The 22,286-nt window shown below is 33.7% G+C and overlaps 1 protein-coding gene across 1 annotated transcript; it reads right to left on the minus strand.

The window, feature by feature from the left end:
• Positions 1-313: 313 nt before the first annotated feature.
• On the minus strand, positions 314-1,265 carry LOC123230101 (germin-like protein subfamily 1 member 13). The gene is made up of 2 exons (XM_044656225.1): positions 1,108-1,265; positions 314-1,017 (listed from the first exon to the last, which is right to left on the minus strand). The coding sequence occupies exons 1-2, from the start codon at positions 1,223-1,225 to the stop codon at positions 473-475; spliced, it is 663 nt and encodes a 220-aa protein (XP_044512160.1). The 5' UTR covers positions 1,226-1,265; the 3' UTR covers positions 314-472.
• Positions 1,266-22,286: the final 21,021 nt, after the last annotated feature.

Raw genomic sequence — 22,286 nt, forward strand, 5'->3', positions numbered from 1 at the left:
GGTTTTCTTCAATAAGTATGTACATAGTTTGAGCCAACTAAAGACCATACTTATCTCTATGTGCCTCAACGCCCTTCTAATCTTTCTTAAGAATTTTCCTAAAGTCTAGAGAACCCTTCTATTTTTATGATATTTTTTTCTTAACTTATAACAATGAGAAACTTTGAGTTATACACTAGTACACATAAAATTCGTAGAGGAAGTCTTGAAACTATGGGATTCATTTGATCAATTATAATTTGTTTTTGTATCATAAAAAAATGTATCAATGCTATAAATTATAAAGATATTTACAATAAAGAATAGAGAAGAGTGAAGAAAGATAGACACAATATTATATCAATAACTAATAAAAATAATTGAGTGGAGGCACATATAAATGTGTAACCACTTTATTACACCATTGTAATCAGAAAATAGGCAAGCGTTATTCAAACAATGGAAGCTAATTCATTGCATCTGACACATTTATCTAATTATCCATCTTAAATTTTGTCTCAAGATCTTTCACCACATTCACGTCCAATTGGAAGGCCTCGGCAAGAAAATCTGGATTAATCGGAGGATTTGATCCAAACACAGTGTTGGCAATGGTAATTACACCGGGGTTCTGACTGCTCAAACCAGAGAAAGCAATAGCATTTGTTTTTCCGATATTGACTTGGAAGTGAATGAGACCGATGGGGAAGACGAACACATCTCCCTGGTTAAGAACTTTGCTTATGAGTGTATGGTTGGGATCAGAAGTGATGAACCCAACAAAAAGAGTGCCTTCCAGGACAACAAGAATCTCAGTGGCACGAGGATGAGTGTGAGGTGGGACTTCACCATAAGGTGCAAAGTCAAGGCGAGCAGCTGAGATGCCAAGAGTGTTAAGCCCGGGAATTTGATCTACAGTCACAGCTGTGACATTTGAACCAAGTGAATTGTCTGTGTTTCCAGGCATTTTAACTGAAAAGAAGAAGTCTTCCGCTTTGGCGAGGTTGGGGTCTCTACAGAACTTCCCATTCACAAACACTGCATCAGACAATCAAAATCATTAAGAATTAACGCTTCGTTAATTACATAGATGAGAAGTTATATACAGAAAGAGAAGTAAATATTTACCAGCGTTCTCTGGTTCATCGATGGCTACACAGATGTCCTGAAGCGGACTGGGGTCAAATGCGGAGACGAATGAGAAAGCCAAGGCAAAAAGAACGAAAGTTTGTAAAAATCCTTTCATTGTGATGACGCTCTCTGTATTCTTCAAGTAATTTTGCTTGTTGAGGGGTGAGACTATTTATAAGCAAAACTCATAGAATCAGTCTCGATTGTTTTCCCAGTCTCGAAGCAAATGAGGAAGAGTCTTTTTATTAGTTTGCAGTCGTTGTTGATTAAGTTAAAATTTTAATTTCTTCATTGCTTACATCAACACTACATCTTATCCATGGAAATGGTCCACTATTATATTTTTGTACTAATTATTTTTGTCCTAACTTTTCATCTACTGATATTTGTTTACCAAATCTCTGACCATTTTTTTTTAACATATTTGTCAAGTGCTAGTTGATTACGGAAAATAATCCCCTTACTGAACGTGTCAAAAGTTAAGTGAGATAATTCTGGAAATGAAATTGTACAGGTTTGAATAATTAACCAAAAAATTGAAAAAAAAAATATCTGAATTCTTCTTATTGTCAAGTGCTTTTTGAAGAATTATCATCTTTTTCAAATAGACGTATCTAGGAAAAAAGATGACGATGTATTTTATTATTCTGCATAAATAAAGCCATATGGTACATGTGGACCAAGTATTCCGCAGAAATATTAAAATATTCTCTTTAGCTGTCCACTGCGACTATGTTGTCTGACTTTCTGGAAATGTTGATAAAGTCAATTAGTATTAATTTCACTAGTAGAAGTTTCAAATGTTGAAAAGAAATAACAATTCCACTAATTGTTTACAGTTTTCCATGCATGGATGGAGGCTGAACAAGGGATGGAGGCTGAACAAACTGAAGCTTTATTAATTTGATATATTTTGATTTTGCTAATACTTGGCAGTTGGTTTTGAAACAAGTAAAAAAGAAAAGAGCCATTCACAATTTCACACTAATTCAAGCCAATACCCCATTCATTTCATTATGGTTAAACTAATATTAAAAACTTCCTATATATTTTAAAATTTTATATGAAATAAGCATTAAAATAATTTTTATATTTCAATATTTGGTTAAAATCAATGATCGAAGAATTGATCAAATCAGATCGTGAATTGATACTATTTACGATTCCTATGACCAACAAAAACATTTTATGCTTGGTTAAAATCAATGACTCTTCTCCAGTTCTTCATTCAAAGCATCGTTGTGATCTTTTGTTGACGACAATGATGATGATATGATGACTACACGACGACGGCTGTTTCTACTACAATTGACAACGACGGGTACTAACGACTATATTTGCAGTAGTTGACAACGATGATTGATGCTGAATTTGTAGGTTCAGATGATGGTTGATGATGATGATTGTGTTTCATTGCTGCTATGACCGATGCCCCATTTGGTGGTCTTGCAGGAAGAACCGGAGCCATTTCTTCTTCAAGGGCAACTCCAGTAGGTTGCTGTTTTGGTTTTTGTAAGGTTAATAAGTTTGGGTCTTGTTTCCTTAGGTTATCTAATTTATTTTAATTGTACCAGTCTATCAGGTGTGTTAACTTTGGTTTTTAATTATTTGTTACTTAATTCACTTGTTATTGTATTTGTAAGTATGCAATTATACGTTCATATTTAAATATCAATTTTGTTTTTGTAATTTTTATATATCTGTATTGGTTCTATTAGATGTACTTTATTCGTAATGTGGTTGGTTTCCAAGAATTTGGAAGTTGAAACTTCAATTTGTTCATGTGAATTGTTTTAATGTAGTAGGCTTGATTTTTGTTTCGACTTGCATTGTAAGGGTTATTTTACATAATTTATCTATAATAGTATTGCAACATGTGTTTTATCTTGTTTAAATTGAAAAGTTTGCATAACATAAAACTCAGTGTGTAAAACACATGTAATCAGATATAATTTTACAGGTTTTAACACAAAACTAGAAATTTGGTTGGACTGGCTAGTGAAAATGATTTAACTGGTCTAACTGAAACCAATAGTTAAAATGGTTTTTGTCTCAATCCAATTATGAAAACCTTGATTAAAATACCACATTTAATTTTAAGAAAGAATAAATGCTTTCAGGTATATATAAAATTCAATATTTTTACCAAAATAATTGATGGAGGCCAATTTAAGTGATAAAACCTCAATAATCACCTGGATTTAACTTAAAGATAATTTGTTATCAATCTTTAATTAGTTTTGTATATTTTTAAAGTTAATCTTTGCAATCATGTTTTGTTATTTCCAGAAAATTTGAAAATCAAGAATGTTTAATTTTTTTTTTAATTAAGAAATTTTATAAAACAAAAATGAAGTACAAATTGCGAGGGACATACCCTAAGTCACGAAAATCTTAAAAAAACAAAACAAAATGAATATTATGTTGATTTCCAAAACAAACGAAGGAAAAGTCATAATAAGATAGAAAAAAACAAGTAGACTCAACACAAAGACTACCTAAGAATTTGCCAAATTAATTTTTTTTGGATTCCTTAATTTTTTTTTTTTTCCCTTGATTGACTTCATTACGTTAAGAACATTATCTAGCGATCAAATTATATAGAAAATTGGTAGCCAACAACTCAATTGGTCAAGAACTTGACAACTACCCAGACCATATAAAGTAATAAACTGATTATATCATTATCCTTAAAACATTAATTTAAGTGTATCAGTTAATAAATAATTAGTTAATGGTTGTTATTATTGATTAAATATGTACTGTAACTATTGTCCGAAAATCAAACTATTTATGCATTAGCATTTAGATATACAATATTAGCGGCATGGGGTGGGTGTGAGGTGAGTTTTGACCATAAAGTGCGAAGTCAATACGGGCTGTTGAAATGCCAAGAGTGTCAAGTCTTGGAATTTGATCAACACTTAATGATTGTAACATTTGAATCAACCGGATTGTTAATTTGTATTTCCAGGCAATTTAACTGAAAAAGAGAAATCCTCCGCTTTGGCCGGTTTGGGGTCCTTGCAGAACTTTCCATTCACAGACACTATATTAAGGAATCAAATCAATAAGAATGAATGCCAAGGTACATAATGGCTAAGGGTTAAATCGTTTAAATTAATAAACAGAAAAAGAACTTTGGAGAAAATTAATACCAACGTTCTACGGTTCATTTATGGCAAGATTTGAACCCAATACCTTGTCAAATCGGTTCACTTTTGTATTGCTTAACACACATATTGACATATAAAATATTGTTGACATATTGCATATGAAGTATGAAGAATGTTATGCATATTTATTATGTGATTAAGTGATTTTGAATTAAATATAAAATAATATCTAATCATATAATGATATATTATCATTATATATTTTAAGTGCAATAACATTACTCATACTTTATAGGTCAATAATATTTTGTATGTCAACATATGTGTTAATGCAATATAAAAGTGAACTCGACTTGATGTCACTCATATTATATCAATTGATAAGGTACTGGGTTCAAGTTCTAACATTTATAATCTCAGTCAATGCATTAAACATTATTTCTCGAGCTAGAATCAATCTAATGACACTAACATCTCTTTCTGAATCTTATTCCAATTACTATCAACTATTTTTCCTTTGGTTTAATGTCCTTTTTTAGTTCATTGTCATTATTGCCACCAATTTCTTCTTTTTCTTCTTCTTCATGTCCTTGGATTGCAATACATATAACAAAAACAAAAACACATTCCTTGAAGTACTGCGACATGTCAATAAAGTCTTGCACATCTTTATCATTTTCAATCTTTATAAGGGAGTCAAGCTCGTTTCTTTTTGGTTTCTTGTATAGCTAAATATAGTTTTAGATCGAATCAATATCACACTATTCACTCAAAAGTTAGATAAATCTCTCAAGTGTTGTTTTAGAGAGAATTTTAATTAATTTTTTAAAATCTCCAACATACTTTATTGACCAGATTGGCTTCCCCAAGACAAATACGTTATTATCCTATTAGATTACAACTAATGCACTCAAAGCATTGCAGGTAGTTATCCTAAATATTAATTGTCAGTTTTCTTTTTTTCCAATCTTCTTCTTTATAAATTCATACCAGTCGGACAAAATTCAATTGCGCTACAAAAGTTTTTTTTTTTATTACTATAATGTTTTGTTTCAAACTATAAGGGCATAGTTGTTATTATGTAGTTAAGGATGCATGGGTCAATATTTTTTGTAAGTAAGGGCAGTTCTGTCATTTTGTTGGGCTTTCACTCATTTTGCTGTTGTGTTTTGTCTCCTCTGATTTCTTGCATCTTTTAGCTGTTGTGAAGAAGTTTGGCTTCTTGAGTTCGATTAACGGTATCTCTCCGGTGAAGTCAGGTTCTCTTTGACTTTGTTTTTACTTTGTACATGATTTGTATACTGTTTGGTTGTACAAAGGTTGAGATCCGTGTGTTTGTATTTTATAATCGAACTTGATAAATAATGGATTTGACTAGAGGAACACCTCTGCCTTGGATGTAAGATTTCTTTTACGAAATCTAAACCAAGTATATCGTGTTGTTAATTTTTCTATTTTTTCCGTTGTGATAATGTTTGGATTGGAATATCTTGGGGTTCAAATCTATAAATCTATAACAAGTGGTATCAGAGCCACAAAAGATTATTCGATCTATGTTCTTTGACCTGTTTTTTTGATTATATTCGGTTGTTTGTTTATATCTTGAGATGTATTTGGCTTTCATGCTCTTTAGTATGTTCTGGTGAAATATACATGCTGAGTTTCTTGACATGTTTGAATATTTTTCGAAAAAATTGTGTTCTTGCTACTTGTACTTTGTTTTTCTTAGTAATGCTGTGCATTCTTTTGGTCTCTGTAGGATTAAAGAAACTGAAAAAAAAAAAGAACATAATGGGGTCAACAAGACTGGAAATAAAATAATTTAATGGAAAAAATGATTTTAATATTTGGAGGAAAAAAATGAGGGTTATTTTGGTGCATAAAAAATGTGCAAAGGCCTTAGAGGGTGTGGATGCTTTACCTTCTGATATGATAGATTCTCAGAAGGCTAAGGTACTTGAAACTGCCTATAGCTTACTTATTTTACATCAATCTGATAATGTTTTAAAACAAGTAGATGATGTTAATACTGCTGCAAAACTATGGTTGAAGCTTGAGTCTCTTTATATGACTAAATCTTTGACTAATAAAATTTATTTGAATAGCAACTTTTGGGTTTTAAAATGGATCCAAGAAAACCTTTAGAAGAAAATTTAGATGAGTTCAATAAAATAACAATTAATCTGGCTAATATAGAAGAAAAGATTTCAGATGAAAATCAAACCATTATTATTTTGAACTCATTGCCTGAAACCTTTAACGATGTAAAAGTTGCTATCAAATATGGTAGAGAGTCTCTTTCTTTAGAAGCTATCTTAGGGGCTCTTAAGTCAAAAGATTTAAAAATGAAGATAGAAAAGAAAACCATAAGTGAAGGTTTGCAAGTTAGGGGCAGAACAGAAAAGAAAACTCAACAAAAAGATAAAAGAAATAATAGATCTAAATCTAGGTTTAAAAGAGTTTGTTGGAATTGTCATAAAGAAGGTCGTATGAAAAGAAAGTGCCTTGAAAGAAAGAAAATGAATTTTCCTTCCAATAATGAGAAACATTGGTCTGTAAATCTACTTGATGGCTATGATAGTACTGAAGTATTAGTATTATCTGAGGGGTTGTCTAGAGAAGAATGGGTTTTAGATTCAGGATGCACTCATCACATGACACCTAGAGAAGACTAGTTTTTAGATTTAAAACATATAAATGGGGGAAAAATCTTAATGGGTAATGATAATGCATGTGAGGTTACTGACATAGGTGCAATAAAACTAAAACTTGCTGATGGTTTTGTTAAAATTCTCAATGATGTTAGATTAGTAACTAAATTGACAATAAACCTAATATCTTTAGGTTTGTTAAATTCCAATGGCTACTCTTATAAGTCTGAAAAAGGTAGGCTTAAAATAATGAGATGAGCTTTAGTAGTAATGGAAGCTAAACTAATAAATGGGTTATACATTTTAGAGGGAACAACTATAAGTGACTCAATGTTTTCTAAACCTGATAAGGTAGATGAAACTATTTTGTGGCACAAAAGGCTAGGACACATATAATACCCTCAGGTACATTCTAGGGGCATTTGTGTCTTTTGGTCATACTTTGAGACATTTTCAGTTTTAAATTTATATGTTGAAATGTATGTGTGTGTGTGTGTGTGTGTGTGTTATATACAAAACAGTTGCAAGGAAAAACAAAGACATATATATATATATTAAAAAGTATGTAAATATATGTATAAAGAGAGAAAAGTCAAAAAAAGGCAACTTTTATCCTTTTTCCATCATTCTCCCGTCTTTTCTAGAAGAAGGCAGTTTTCTTCCTTTCTTTGTTGTGTTTTTGAAGAAAAGTGGGTGATTTAGAAGGGTTTTGGAAGATAAATAAGGAAGGAAATGAAGAGGAAGCACTTTGGAAGCCTTAGTAACCTAAAGATCTCCTTCCTTTCCCTTTATCTATATTTATATTATATTGGACACATGTTATATGAATATGTTAGTGTGTTTTGGTGTTGATTTAAGATGGTTTTGGTGATAAAGGAAGTAAGACAAAGAGGAGGAAGCCAACTTACAAAGATTGGCTTGAGACAAGGTAAGGGGTATTATCCTTGATATGTTTCATGTTTTATGTTTTTGGTTCCTTGGATCTATGTTATAAATGATGATTTTGAAGTTGAGAAATGTTATTTTGCCATTTGGTTGTCTTATTTGATGTATCATGAGTGCTATTATAGCTTGTTAGAAAGCTCTTTGAATCCTCTTTTCAATGACATATAGTTTGTATGAATTAGAGACCGCTTAGACTGTTAAATTGCATGAACAAAACATCTGTCTTACTAAATAAACAGTGAAGATAGTTCATGAGTGCTATTATAGCTTGTTTGAAAGCTCTTTGAATCCTCTTTCCAATGATATATAGCTTGTATGAATTAGAGATCTTTTGGATTGTTAAATATTATATGAACCAAAAGGACTGCTTTACCAAATAAATAGTGAAGACAATTTTTTGTCACTGATTTCATCTCACGTTTTGACTACCTTATCTAATGAATCATGAGTGCTATTATAGCTTGTTGGAAAGCTCTTTGAATTCTCTTTTCAACGATATATAGCTTGTATGAATTAGAGACCGTTGGGACTATTAAATTGTATGAAAAAGAAGACTGCCCTACCACATGAACAGTCCCATGAACAATATTTTACAGTTTTTGGAAAGAAAGAAAGAAAGAAAAGGAGGAGAAAAAGGAAAGGAAGAAAAAAAGGAAAGGAAAGGAAAGAAAGGAGAGAAAAAGAAAAGAAGAAGAAAAGAAAGAAAATCAAGAAAAGGAATTTGGTGCTCAACATTCAGGGTTCGTCCTAAGAGTATGGTCTGGTGAGTTATGGATAGTTTTAGATAGAAGCAAGATTAGTAAGATATAATGCACGCATGCATGCTATGAACTATGAGGGGGCACTATACACTACACCGCCTACAGTAGGGCACATCCGTAGTAGGACAAAGACTCCTAGTAGGGTCTACTCGTAGTAGAGTATGTTCGTAGTAGAGCTTAATTTAGATTCAAAAATGGTGTAGTGAAAGAAAAGAAGAGAGCTCGAACTTAAAAAAATGACAAATCCCTATAGGCAGCTTCCAAAAAGTATCAAATAGACACTAGATGGGACAAAGTATGCTCCAAATAGCAAAGAATGAACTAGATTATCCCCTCGATTTCTCATGGAGGTTATGATGTGAGATTGAGTCTTGAGAGCGAGTTAGAATAGGGAAGGAGAAAGTTTACTTAATTCTTTCCCCTTACTGAGTGTTCTTATCCTCACTTCCTTTTCTTTCATGATTGCAGGTACAAGTGATTGAGGTAACTGCGAGGCAGGGTCAGGTTAGCGAAGATAGATTCGGTTAATGCAGGTTATCTCTAGTTTATATTACATGTATACGGTTGCATGTTCTTATTAACTGTTTACCTTTTTGAGATGATTGTACAGTTGTATAGGATTACTCCATGTTTTTAAATGCTTTCAGATGAGTTTTCATATGAGTATATATATCTTTTGTTCGCTTCTAGATTTTCAGTTTTCTTAGAATAATTTCTAAACACTTTTAGTGATGCGTTCATTTTAAAGTATTTTAAAAGAAAAAAATAAATGCTCTGGATATTAATTCGTAACATTTCTCTTTCGGTAGGTAGTACTTCTGAGGAAGAATGTTACAAGTTGGTATCAGAGCATGATTTTAGGAACCCAAAAAATGTTTTCTAAAACAAAATAGAGTAATCCAAGTAACATAGAGATGCAATACCCTTCAACCACACTATCCACCCTCACAATCGATCACTATAAGTTAAGTTTTCACTTATACCTACTGAGTTTTATGGGACTGATGTGTTCATTTTCAAGACCTATGAGCCAAACACTAGTAGATCCCTCTCAGAGGAGCTAGAGTGAAGGAGTAGTTCCCCAGGTACCCTAGGGGGCACTCAGTGCACATGATATGCGAGAGATTTTCAGAGAGATGATGAGAGAGTATAAAGGTGCTCCTACGTAAGGAAGTGAGATAGTGTATACACCGTCGACCCGAGGATATGATATGATGAAGGTTACTTCAGCATCTACAACAGCCCTAGTGAGGACTCAACTACATCCTATTTTTAACCTCCCTAATATGCATCAGCATCAAAAATTTAATGGTGCAAAGGACCCAATAGCAGTTAAAGAGTGGTTGGAATCAGTAGAGAGTTCAATGGCACTGTTTGACATGATCGACCATGAAAATGTAAGATATGCCACCTATCGTTTCAAGTTAGAGGCAAAAATATGGTAGAACTTAGTCATGAAGACGATCAATGTCTCAGAGATGACATGGTCTGAGTTCAGGTGTCGATTTGAGGCAGAGTATAGAGGTATCAATGTTACTTGCATTAGGGCCCAAAAGTTTAATAATCTAGTGCAGGGGACGGATTCAATAAAGGAATATTCCATGAAGTTTAATTAGTTGTCCCAGTATGCCCCTGAGATGCTAGTACAGAGATGGGGCGTATACAAAAGTTCATATACGGGCCAGATCTGGAGATAGCTTTAGATGTTATGACAAGGGCTCAACCACCTATAACTTATGTAGAGGCCCTCGATAGAGCTTTGAGAGTAGAGGTTTTTGTGAGGAGGAGGTTTGGTCAAACCACAGGGCAAAAGGTTACACCCGTTGTTGCCATGCTAGTTCTCTCAATGAGCAGTGGTTCAGTTTTAGCACAAAAAGACCCTCCTCCAGATCGAGATAGGAAGGATAAATGACCTTTCCAGTTCAGAGGCATGAAAAAGAACTAGAAGAGTGGAAAGAAACAGAGAGGACCTGAGATACCAGTTTGCCAGAAATGTGGGAAACAACATAGAAGAGAATGTCTGACAGGCCAGACAGTTTGTTTCAGATGTCGTCAGCCCAGGCATATCGCTTGTTTTTGTACAGCTGCCCCAATGAGAGTAAACCAATAGCAACCTATAAGAAAGGCCACAACTAGAGTTTATATAATCATTTAAAGCCCAACAAAGGTTAATCCATCAACAGTCACAGGTCAGATTCTTTATCTTGATACTCTTATTTATGTTTCAGTTGATTGCGGGGCTACTCATTGTTTTATAGCTAAGAGTTTGCTTGGGAGGCTAAAGGTACCACCCATCAGAATGGCTTAGAGAATTATGATCGAGCTGTCTGATGGGGGGTTAGTCATTAGTGAAATGATGCTACTAGGACAGAGTATTATAATTCAGGGTCGACAGTTACTGGTGGAAATGATTGTGTTTGAAATGCCAGATTTTGACAAGGTTTTATGGATGGACTTTTTAGGGAGATACGGAGCTGAGATTGATTACAAAAAGAAGAAAGTGAGATTTAACCTGGACTCTGGAGATCAATTCGAGTTCGATGAAGGTTATATCCAGAGTTTGATGATCAATATATTGAAAACCAGTAAAATGTTAAAAAAGAGGTGTACGAGATATTTGGCTCATATAATGAGTAAGGTTGAGTCAGACCCGACTATTAATGAAACGCCAGTGGTACAGAAGTTTCCAGATGTGTTTTCGAGTGAGCTACTAGGATTAGCTCTCTAGCGAGAGGTTGAGTTTAGTATAGAGTTGGCACCGAGCATAACACCTATTTCAAAAGCACTATACCGAATGACCTTTGTCGAGTTACAAGAATTAAAGAAGCAACTTCAAGAGTTATTAGATCATGGTTTTATCAAACCGAGCCATTCTCCTTAGGGAGCTCCTATCCTATTTGTGAAAAAGAAAGACGGGTCTATAAGGATATGCATTGATTACAGAGAACTAAAAAAAGTCACAATTAAGAACAAGTACCCGTTACCCAGGATTGATGACTTATTTGATCAATTGAGGGGATCTGTGGTCTTCTCTAAGATAGATTTGAGATCTGGTTATTACCAGGTGAGAGTGGCAAAAAAAGATATACCCAAGACAACTTTCCGAAAGAGGAATGGTCACTTTGAATTTGTAGTGATGTCATTTGAATTGACGAATGCTCCTACAGTATTTATGGATTTGATGGATAGGGTATTCCACGACTGCCTAGATAAATTTATTATGGTATTTATTGATGATATCTTAGTGTATTCTCGCAGTCTAGAGGAGCATGAGCAGCACTTGAGGTTTACACTCCAGAGGTTGAGAGAGGAACAACTGTATGCCAAATTCTCAAAATATGAATTTTGGCTAGATAGAGTTACATTTTTGGGGCATGTGATTTTAGCAAAGGGTATATCCATGGATCCTAGTAAGATTGAGGCAATAGTTGAATGACAAAGACCAAAGACAGTCAAGAAGGTTCATAGTTTCCTGGGTTTGGCAGGGTATTACCAAAAGTTTGTGGAGGGATTTGCCAGATTAGCTGGATTTCTCACAAGTCTCACAAAGAAAGCAATGTCATTTCAGTGGTCAGATGCTTATGAGGCAAGCTTCCAAGAATTGAAAAGAAGATTGACTACTGCTCCTGTGTTAGCACTTCCAGAAAAGGGAGTTGAGTACGATTTATACACTAATGCCTTACATGGTGGTTTAAGAGCGATATTGATGCAACGAGGCAAGGTGATAGCATATGTCTCAAGACAATTGAAAGAATTCGAAATTCGATACCCTACTCATGATTTAGAGTTAGCAGCGGTGATTTTTACTTTGAAAATTTGGATACACTATTTGTATGAGGTAAGATGTAATATTTATACTGACCATAAGAGCCTCAGATATTTCTTCACTCAGAAAGAGTTAAATATGAGACAGAGACGATGGCTTGAGTTAGTAAAAGACTATGACTGTGATATTAAGTACCATCCAGGTAAGGCTAATGTGGTTGCAGACGCCCTCAGTAGAAACGTGATGATATCACAATTGATGATCGAAGGAGAAATTCAAAGGGATATGGATCGAGAATAGATTGAGCTTGTAATTAAAGCCCTTGCCAGATTAGAGATTCATCATACTCTCATAAATGAGATTCGAGAGGCTTATACGAGAGATGAGTGGTGTCAACAGAAAATTCAGAAAGTTCAAGAGGGTTTCAAGACAAATTTTTAGGTATCAAATGGAATTCTCAAATTTAGAGATCGAGTATATGTTCCCTAGATAATCGAATTGAGACAAAGAATTCTTACAGAGACTTATAGTTCTCTTTACACAGCCCACCCTAGGGGTGTAAAGATGTATTAGGATTTAAAAAGGCATTTTTAATGGTCGGACATGAAAAAGGATATAGGTGAGTTTGTTACTAGATGTCTCACCTGTCAGCAAATTAAGGCCGAACACTAGAGACTTTCAGGGTTACTTTAGCCTCTGCCTATTCCAGAATTGAAATGGGAGTATATCTCCATAGATTTCATCAGTGGACTCCCTAGAGTTTAGAATGGATGTAATGCTATTTGGGTGATTATTGATAGATTAACCAAGTCAGCTCATTTCGTGCCCATCAAAGATACTACTACCACAAATCAGCTGGGAAAATTTTATGTTAGGGAGATTATTAGATTACATGGTATACCCAAGACCATAGTATCTGATCGTGATAAAAGATTTGTATTAGCTTTCTGGAAGAGTCTCCAAAGATCCTTAGGTACTAATTTGGCATTTAGTATAACCTATCATCCCCAAACAGATGGGTAGACAGAAAGGGTTAATCAAATTTTATAGGACATGTTGAGAGCTTGTTGCCTGGATCATAAAGCTACATGGGTAGAAATGTTGCCTTTGGTAGAGTTTGCTTACAAGAATAGCTACCATACGACTATTCAGATGACACTTTATGAGGCATTATATGGTAGGAGGTGTCGTTCTTCTCTCCACTAGGATGAGATAGGAGAGAGAGATGTGTTATCTCGATCCCTTAAGCCCGAGTTGACCTAGAAAATGATTGAAGATGTCTAGCTAATCAAGCAAAGAATGAAACAGGCCTAGGATCGACAGAAAAGTTATGTAGACCATCGACGTTGAGACTTGCAATTCAATGTAGGTGAATTTGTATTTGTAAAGGTTACTCCATTCAAGCATTTGATGAGATTCAGAAAGAAACGAAAGTTAGCTCCCATAATTATTGGTCCATATGAGATAATTGAGAAAGTTAGTAAAGTGGCTTACAGATTAGCCTTACCAGCGAGTATGGATCGGATTCATGCTGTATTTCATATCTCATCTTTGAGGAAATACCTTGGTGATCATTCCCAGATCGTGAATACAAATGATATTCAGTTATCAGAAGACCTTAGTTATGAAGAAAGACCGATTCAGATATTTGATAGGAGAATTAAGCAACTAAGGAACCGACAAATTCCTCTAGTAAAGGTCTTATGGAGAAACCAAAAGGTAGAAGACTCCACTTAGGAAATAGAGCAGACCATGAAGGAGAAGTATGTAGAGCTGTTTTTGTGAATTCCGAGGAAGAAATTCTTGTGAGGGGGGAAGAGTTGTAATACCCTCAAGTACGTTCTAGGGGTATTTGTGTCTTTTGATCATACTTTGAGACATTTTCAATTTTAAATTTATATGTTGAAATATATGTGTGTGTATGTTATATACAAAGCAATTACAAGGGAAAACAAAGATATATATATATATATATATTAAAAAGTATGTAAATATATATATAAAGAGAGAAAAGTCAAAAAAAGGTAACTTTTACCCTTTTTCCATCATTCTCCTGTCTCTTCCAGAAGAAGACAGTTTTCTTCCTTTCTTTGCTGTGTTTTTTTAAGAAAAGTGGGTGATTTAGAAGGGTTTTGGAAGATAAATAAGGAAGGAAAATAAGAGGAAGCACTTTGGAAGCCTTGGTAATCTAAAGATCTCATTCCTTTTCCTTTACCTATGTTTATATATATTGGATGCATGTTATATGAATATGTTAGTGTGTTTTGGTGTTGATTTAAGGTAATTTTGTTGATAAAGGAAACAAGACAAAGAGGAGAAAGCCAACTTGCAAAGATTAGCTTGAGACAAGGTAAGGGATATTATCCTTGATATGTTTCATGTTTTATGCTTTTGGTTCCTTGGATCTATGTTATAATTCATGATCCTTGATATGTGTAGGCCTAGATTCAAATCGAGCTTGAGCTTGGCTCGAATGAGCTACAAATGAGCCAACAATGAATGAGCTCAAGCTCAAGCTCAAATTTGAGCTCCTTGTTGACAAATAAACGAGCTTGAGCTCGAGCCTAAAATCGAGCAGCTCGAATAAGCTTGCCAGCTGGATCAGCTCACCCAAAAACGGTGACGTTTCTTGGCTTTGTTAAAATATTCTGTCAAATTATTTGCTGAGGAAGAAATGAAACTGCTTTTAATAATTTTTTATCGATAAAGTTTAGTCAAAGTTAGTGGGCAGCCAGTAGTAAAAATATCTCAAAACTTGTCAGTCTCTTTCAACTTCAAGCACCCGTCTTTTTCTTCTTCTAAAGCTTCTGGAATTCTGTCTTCTTTGAGCTTAACAAAACCTCATCAATTTATATCTCCATCAAACCGTCGACTTCACAATCCAATCGACTTTATCTAGCTTGCAAGGTCAAACACTTCATTAGTTCTCCAGTCACGAATCATGTCTACTTTCAGCTTTCAGATTTGACGACGACAACTTCAACCGTTCTTGGATAACAACACAGACATAATAATTAATAGGTTTGTTCTTTTATTTCTTATTCTGTTTGCTTGAATTTGTTTATTTGTTGGTAGAATTGAGTAAACCCTAATTTTATTATAAGACATTCATGTTCAAGTTTGGAGATCATTTTTATTAGGGAATACTATGGAAATGTTTACATTTTATAAGTTCACCTAAGTAAAATAATTTCTTTTTGTTGCTCATATACCTCCTGCAAGTTAAATGTGAATAAATGAATAAGTAACCAGTGTTGTAACTACACATGAAACTAAGTAGAAAGAAAACCAAGAAATCAAACTAATATAGAAACAAAGGTAACAGAGAGATGATTTACCAACGGTACAACTGTTGGTCATAAAAAAGTGGATTCTCAACAAGAATATGTAATCACGAGGAAGATGATATAATTCTGAAAAAATGAGACATTTCTGCAAAGTTCTTAAGACTCTCCAGAGAAATCACAGGTTTATGAAACTTTTTTAGATATAAAGGAAGAATTCCAGTCTAGTTTATCCTTTGAACCTGAAAAATTTTGGTGTTTGATTAATGAATTTTTATTATAAGACATTCATGTTAAAGTTATAGATCATTTTTATCCATAAATACTAAATACATTATCCAATATCATTGAATAATGTCCAACATCATAGGAATTACCTCGATAAAAGATATTAATATTTACTTAGAAATAATGCTGTAAAAATTATTATTATAAATTAAAAATCTCTTAACTAAAACTCTCTTTTCCATATTTGATTTGGGCTCAAAAGTCAAGTTCAAATTTGTTATTGTTTCATGTTTTTAATTACATTAACAACTAATTGTCTAATTTTAATTGTGACATAGAATATGACATCAAGAAAAGTAGAACCATCTGGAGCAAGTCGATCTTCATCACAAGCGCCTACAACTAGCATAATGGCTCATTCTATACGTATATCTATGAAAGAAAAGTCGGTGTAAATTGAAGCACATATACCTACTCAAGGGGTTGGAATAAATGATGTGGATGTTGATATGACTACAATAGAAGATTTTAATGCTTTAGATAAGGTTGGGGAAGATGAAACAAGTGTACCTTCAAAAGGACCAACAGAAGCACCGCCTTCTGTTATTCCATCTAATAAGAAGAGGAAAACATCAGTTGTTTGGGAGTGTTTTCCATAAGAGATGTTTGTTAATATTAGAGATTCTACATTTGCAGTATACAAGTATTGCAAGAGCAAGTTGAAATTGCAAAAGACTAGGGCTACTACCCATTTGATAAGGCATATGGGGCAATGTGTTGATATGAAGAAAGCAATGGGGATTAATTTAGTCTTGGGGGGACAAACCATATTGGGCTTTGAGCCTTCAAAGGTAGGGTTACCTACCCCATCTGTGGTGAAGACAAACTTGAATTATGAGCATCCCAAGGTAAGTTTGAGTTTAGTTAATTACTTTATTTTTACTATGAAATTGTTATAAAATAAAGGGAGGACTATTTTCCACCTAACTTTTGATGCGTTTTCAAAATGCCACCCACGGCAGATGAAAATCCACTTTTCCCACCCGTAAGCTATTAATATGGATGATATCTGTTTGCATAAGGGTAAAATGCCCATTTTACCCTTGTTAGATGAAATAACAAAAATACCCCTCAATTTAGTCTGCACAATTTATCCCAAAATTGATGTGAGGGTTTTACCATTCACCCCCCTTAGGTTTTAGAAACTAACATTTCACTTCACCTAAAGTTTTTAAACTTTGAAAACTAACATTTTCACCCCCAAACTTAGGGTTTCCATATTTTTCAAAATACAGCCGCCCCTCATAACTTTCAAAACTAGCAGTTTCACCCTTATTCTTCAACTTCATCTCCCGACGTCATCACCGGCCTCCCCCTTCTCCTAGTGCAATGGCGGTAGTGCGATGAAGAGATTTTCATCTCCTCGTCGCACGGTGTGACGAAGAGACGGAGATATCTTCGTCGCACCATCGTGCGACGAAGAGGTCTCTCTTCGTCGCTCTACCCATACGACGAAGGACGACTCTTCGGGTCGTCTAGACGCTACGATGAAGGACGACAAAGCGTCGTCCTTCGTCTGTTCTTCCAGATCTGGACGATGAAGCATCATCCAAATCTGGGCGATGAAGGGTCATCCTTCATCGTCTTTTGTAGTCGGAGATGGGAGATCGATCGATTACGTCAACCGTCGGTGGTGACCGGAGAAGGAAGCAAACCCTAGGGGTGAAATCTAAACTTTTCAAACTTTGAGGATGGGTTAGTTATTAGTTTTTAAAACCTGGAGGGGGGAAACGATAAAATTTTAAAGTTTTAAGGTTTTAAATAGTAAATGACCATTTTGCCCCTGTCCCTAACTGAAAAATTGGACGGCAGTTTGGTCACGGGTGGAAAAAGTGGATTTTCATCTGTCATGGGTGGCATTTTGAAAACGCATCAAAAGTTAGGTGGGAAATAGTCCTTCTCCCTAAAATAAATTGTATTAACTAATGCAATGATTATATTGTTGGTGTTTTAGGTTCGAGAGGCCTTGTCTCACATGATTATGATATTCGAATTGCCATTTAATTTCGTCGAGCATCTTGATTTCATTAATTTTTGTCGGGTTCTTCAACCTCTTTACAAAAAAGTTGGAAGGAAGTAAGTAAAAGCTTATTGCATTAGAGTTTATCAAGTAGAACATATGAAGTTGAAGAAGATTTTTCAAGAGACTAGAAGGATCAGTGTTACTATTGATATTTGGAAGTCAGATTGCCAAAATATTGAGTATATGGTAATCATAGCACATTGGGTGGACCATTCGTGGTCCTTAAATAAACGGATTATAAATTTTGTGCACCTACCTCCACCTAGGAGAAGAATTGACATTGCAACAACTATTTTTGAGTGTTTAAAGGGTTGGGGGATTGAGAATAAGGTAAATTCAACTCTGAAAACTCTTTGTAAGAATATATATATATATGCATATATATATATATATATATATATATATATATATATATATATATATATATATATATATATATATATATATAGTTTTATATATTTATATAGTTTTATTGTATATAATTTTGTTAATATTAATTAATTTTGTTTGTAGGTGGAAACTATCACAGTAGACAATGTTATTGCAAATGATAGTTGTGTTAAGAGATTGAAAGAAGATTTTCAAATGCAAAGACCATTATTGTGTGATGGAAAACTTTTCCATGTTAGGTGCACTGCCCATATAGTAAATTTGTTAGTCCAAGATGGGGTGGTTGTGATAAAACCCATCATAGACAATATTCGAAAGAGTGTGAAGTTCATAAGAGCTAGCAAGGCTAGACAAAAAAAATTTGCAAAAATTGCTATGCAATGTGGAATCAAAGAAAGGAAGTTAGTTTTAGATTGTCCTACTCGCTGGAATAGTACATACAAAATGCTAACTACGACATTACAGTTCAGAGAGGTTTTTCCTCGCTTTATATTTGTTGAATCAAGCTATACTTACTATCTGACCAGGGAATAGTAGGAGAGATTGGAGGTTGTTTGTGAGTTTTTTGCAATTTTTGATGTTATAACCAAATTAATTTCTGGATCGCAGTATACAAGTGCAAATAGATATTTCATGGAAGTGTTTAGAATAAAAGAGATCCTTCAAGAGTGGGAATTCGATGAAGATCATGTTATATCAATGATGGTGACTAAGATGTCCAAAAAATTTAACAAGTACTAGGGCGAGGTGAATTTTTTGATGGCGATTGCTAGCATTATGGATCCTCGGTAATGAACTTATACTTGATTGTGTTTATTATAATATATATGTATGCAACCAAAATGTCTCTAACTATTATTTTGGTTTGTGATTATTTTAAGATAAAGTTTCTTATGATTACTTTGGCATTTCCTATTCTATATGGGGAAGAAAATGCCTCTAAAGAGATAGAAAATGTCAAACAAATTTTAGAGAAGTTGTACAATGAATACGTTGACATGATGTCATTGGACAATCCATCAACTACATTTGGACTTCCACAACCTCAACCAAGAACTCAACAAGCACCATTAAGTACATCAGGTACCTTAAATCATTATTTTTAATTGAAACTTTATAACATATCCTAAGTTCCTAACTTATATTATGAAATTTGTAGGCAAATCACGCAGTTCTCAATATTCTCAAAATAAACAATATGGGTTTGGATTTAGTTGGTTGCGCTTGGAGGATCATAAAGAAAGAACATATTCTGAACAAACTGCGAAGTCTGAGTTAGAAATGTATTTTGAAGAACGTGATGTTGACATACTTGATAATATCAACTCAGGCGACTTTAATGCACTTTATTGGTGGAGGGATAATCAATATAAGTATAAAGTACTTTCACGATTGGTGGCTGATATCTTGGCAATTCCTGTTTCGACAGTAGCCTCCGAGAAGGCATTTAGTGTTGGTAGTAGAGTGATTGACACGTACAGGGTATCTCTATCACCAGAAACAGTCAATATGCTTATGTGTGGAGCTGATTGGATGAGAGCACTTTATAATATTCCCAAACAAGATCAGGTAGACAATAATACACCAGACAACTACATGTTTTTTAAATTTATTTTTCATTAAATTGTTGGTGGTATAATTAATATATCTCATTTCTTCTTAATTTCATAAAGATGAAAGATGAAGCTGAGACTGTTGAGCTTATTTTGCTAGACAAATGAAAATACAATAGAAAGTAAAATATATTTGTTGATGAATGGCTACATCTTTGATGCTTAAGAAAATGTTCTTGACATCCACATATAGTTCTTTCACTTCCTTAAGATTTGCCTATAAATTATGTAATTAAAAACCAAAAATTTCCGATATAGGTCATTCTTGTAAGTATCTCTGGTGTTTGTCTCTATGCTATTTCTGATAATTTCATCTTTATTCATCAATCTTCTATTTTTTTTATGTCTGGTGTTCTCTAATACACAAACTTAGGTATTTACTTATTATGTTTCCTGTAAAAATTCTTTTTTTGTTATATAGTTTTGATATTATTGTTCTTTGAAATAGCTAATCGCTTACTGTTAAATAACCAGAGCAAGTGAGCATATAGTATCTCATGTGTTGGTTTTGCATATTTCTAATAGCTTTTAGTATTTCATTTGCTCTGTAATAATTCTGTATTAATTTTAATTTCGTTCAAACCAGCTCCATTTTTTTTATATATATTTTTGTTTAAAGTGATTCGAGCTACTTATACTTCAACAATTTCTTCAGTTTATAGTGTTTCAGCAACTTGATTTTGTTTCTGGCAAGTTTAGAAAATTAAGAATTTTTTTAATTTAATCAACGGGCGGGAGATCAAGATTTCTACTATGATTATTGACTTATTTTTTGTTTGCGCTTGTGATGAACAGATCTTGTGAACGGCTGAGATTGGTTGTTGTTGTTGTTATTGATCATTGCAAATGAGGGTGATAAAGTTTATTATATGCATAAATATTTTTATGTTATCTTCTGCTGAGATTTGTATGTTTTATTTATGATTTCATATTTTTATGTTATCTTCTGCTGAGATTTGTATGTTTTATTTATGATTTTACTTGTAATTGCATAGGCGAATGAACTATGAGTCAGAGTTTAAAGACTTTTAATTGGGTGGAGTCATTTAATTTTTATTTTATCAAAATCTTACACTTCTCTTTTATTTTGGAATTATTTTTTGCGAGCAGGGATTACAGGAGAAGATTAAACTGGCTCTTATTGATCTGAAGAACAAAGATGACTGGTACAAGGAGAAAGTTTACCCACCGAACAAGGTGAAATTGCAGAAACCAATAGACTTTTGAGGATAGTTTCTTAGTTATAACATGGAAGAAACAATCAGTTTCTTTTTTTATTTTTGTATAGGACAAAGCAAAATTGACCTTTTATTATGCCAAAAACACATTGTAAAATTGGCTAATGTTCAGATACCTTGAATGTTAGGAACTTTTAATAATTCGTGGAATTTTTTTATTTAGATTGTAGCCTTTCTTTTGTAGGGTCTTTTTTATTTAGATTGTTTCCATTTAGATGAAGTCAAAATATGATATTGATTAAATTAATTTCTGTACTAACTAGGAGAAGTGTAAAACAATGGTAATTTGCTGGATTTTTGGGCTAGGTTGTCTTGTTGCTTGGAACAGTATGCTCACAATAAGAGAATATTACAACAAACTGTTCACAATAGGAGAATATTACAACAAACTGTTCACAATATGTATCTCATGTATAATTATATCACACTTTTGCAGTTAATATTAATTTTGATATATATTTTTTTTAGTTATTTTGATGAATTTTGATTGAAATAATGATATTTATTTATTTTTAGTTTATTAGATGAGTTATCAAAACTCAATTTTATTCCAGATTATTGAAAAAAAGGAAAAAACTCACATGAGTTTTGAACAGTATGCTTGAAGTTCGTTAAGCTCGGCTCGGTTAGAGCTCGTTAAGGTTATCCGAGCTAAGCTCGCGAGTAGCTCGATAGCTACGAGCTCGAGTTCGAGCCATTATTAGCTCGGCTCGCCAAGCTTAGGCTTGTGCTCGAGCTCGTTTAATCATTTATCAAGCTGAGCTCGAGCTCGGCTCGACTCAAATCGAATCCAACCTTATCTATGTGTGTAATTTTGCTGATGGTAGAGAGTTGGATAATATTTACAGTTTTATCACTGATTTTGTCCCACGTTTTGGCTGTCTTATCGGATGTATCATGAGTGCTACTATAGCTTTTTGGAAAGCTCTTTGAATCGTCTTTTCAATGATATATAGTTTGTATAAATTAGAGACCGCTTGGACTGTTAAATTGCATGAACAAAAAAACTATCTTACCAAAAAAACAGTAAAGACAGTTTTTTGCCACTGACTTCATCCCTCGTTTTGGCTGGCTTATCTGATGAATCATGAGTGCTATTAT

The sequence above is a fragment of the Mangifera indica genome, chromosome 1, assembly GCF_011075055.1.
Source record: "Mangifera indica cultivar Alphonso chromosome 1, CATAS_Mindica_2.1, whole genome shotgun sequence".
In the NCBI taxonomy this organism is placed as follows: domain Eukaryota; kingdom Viridiplantae; phylum Streptophyta; class Magnoliopsida; order Sapindales; family Anacardiaceae; genus Mangifera; species Mangifera indica.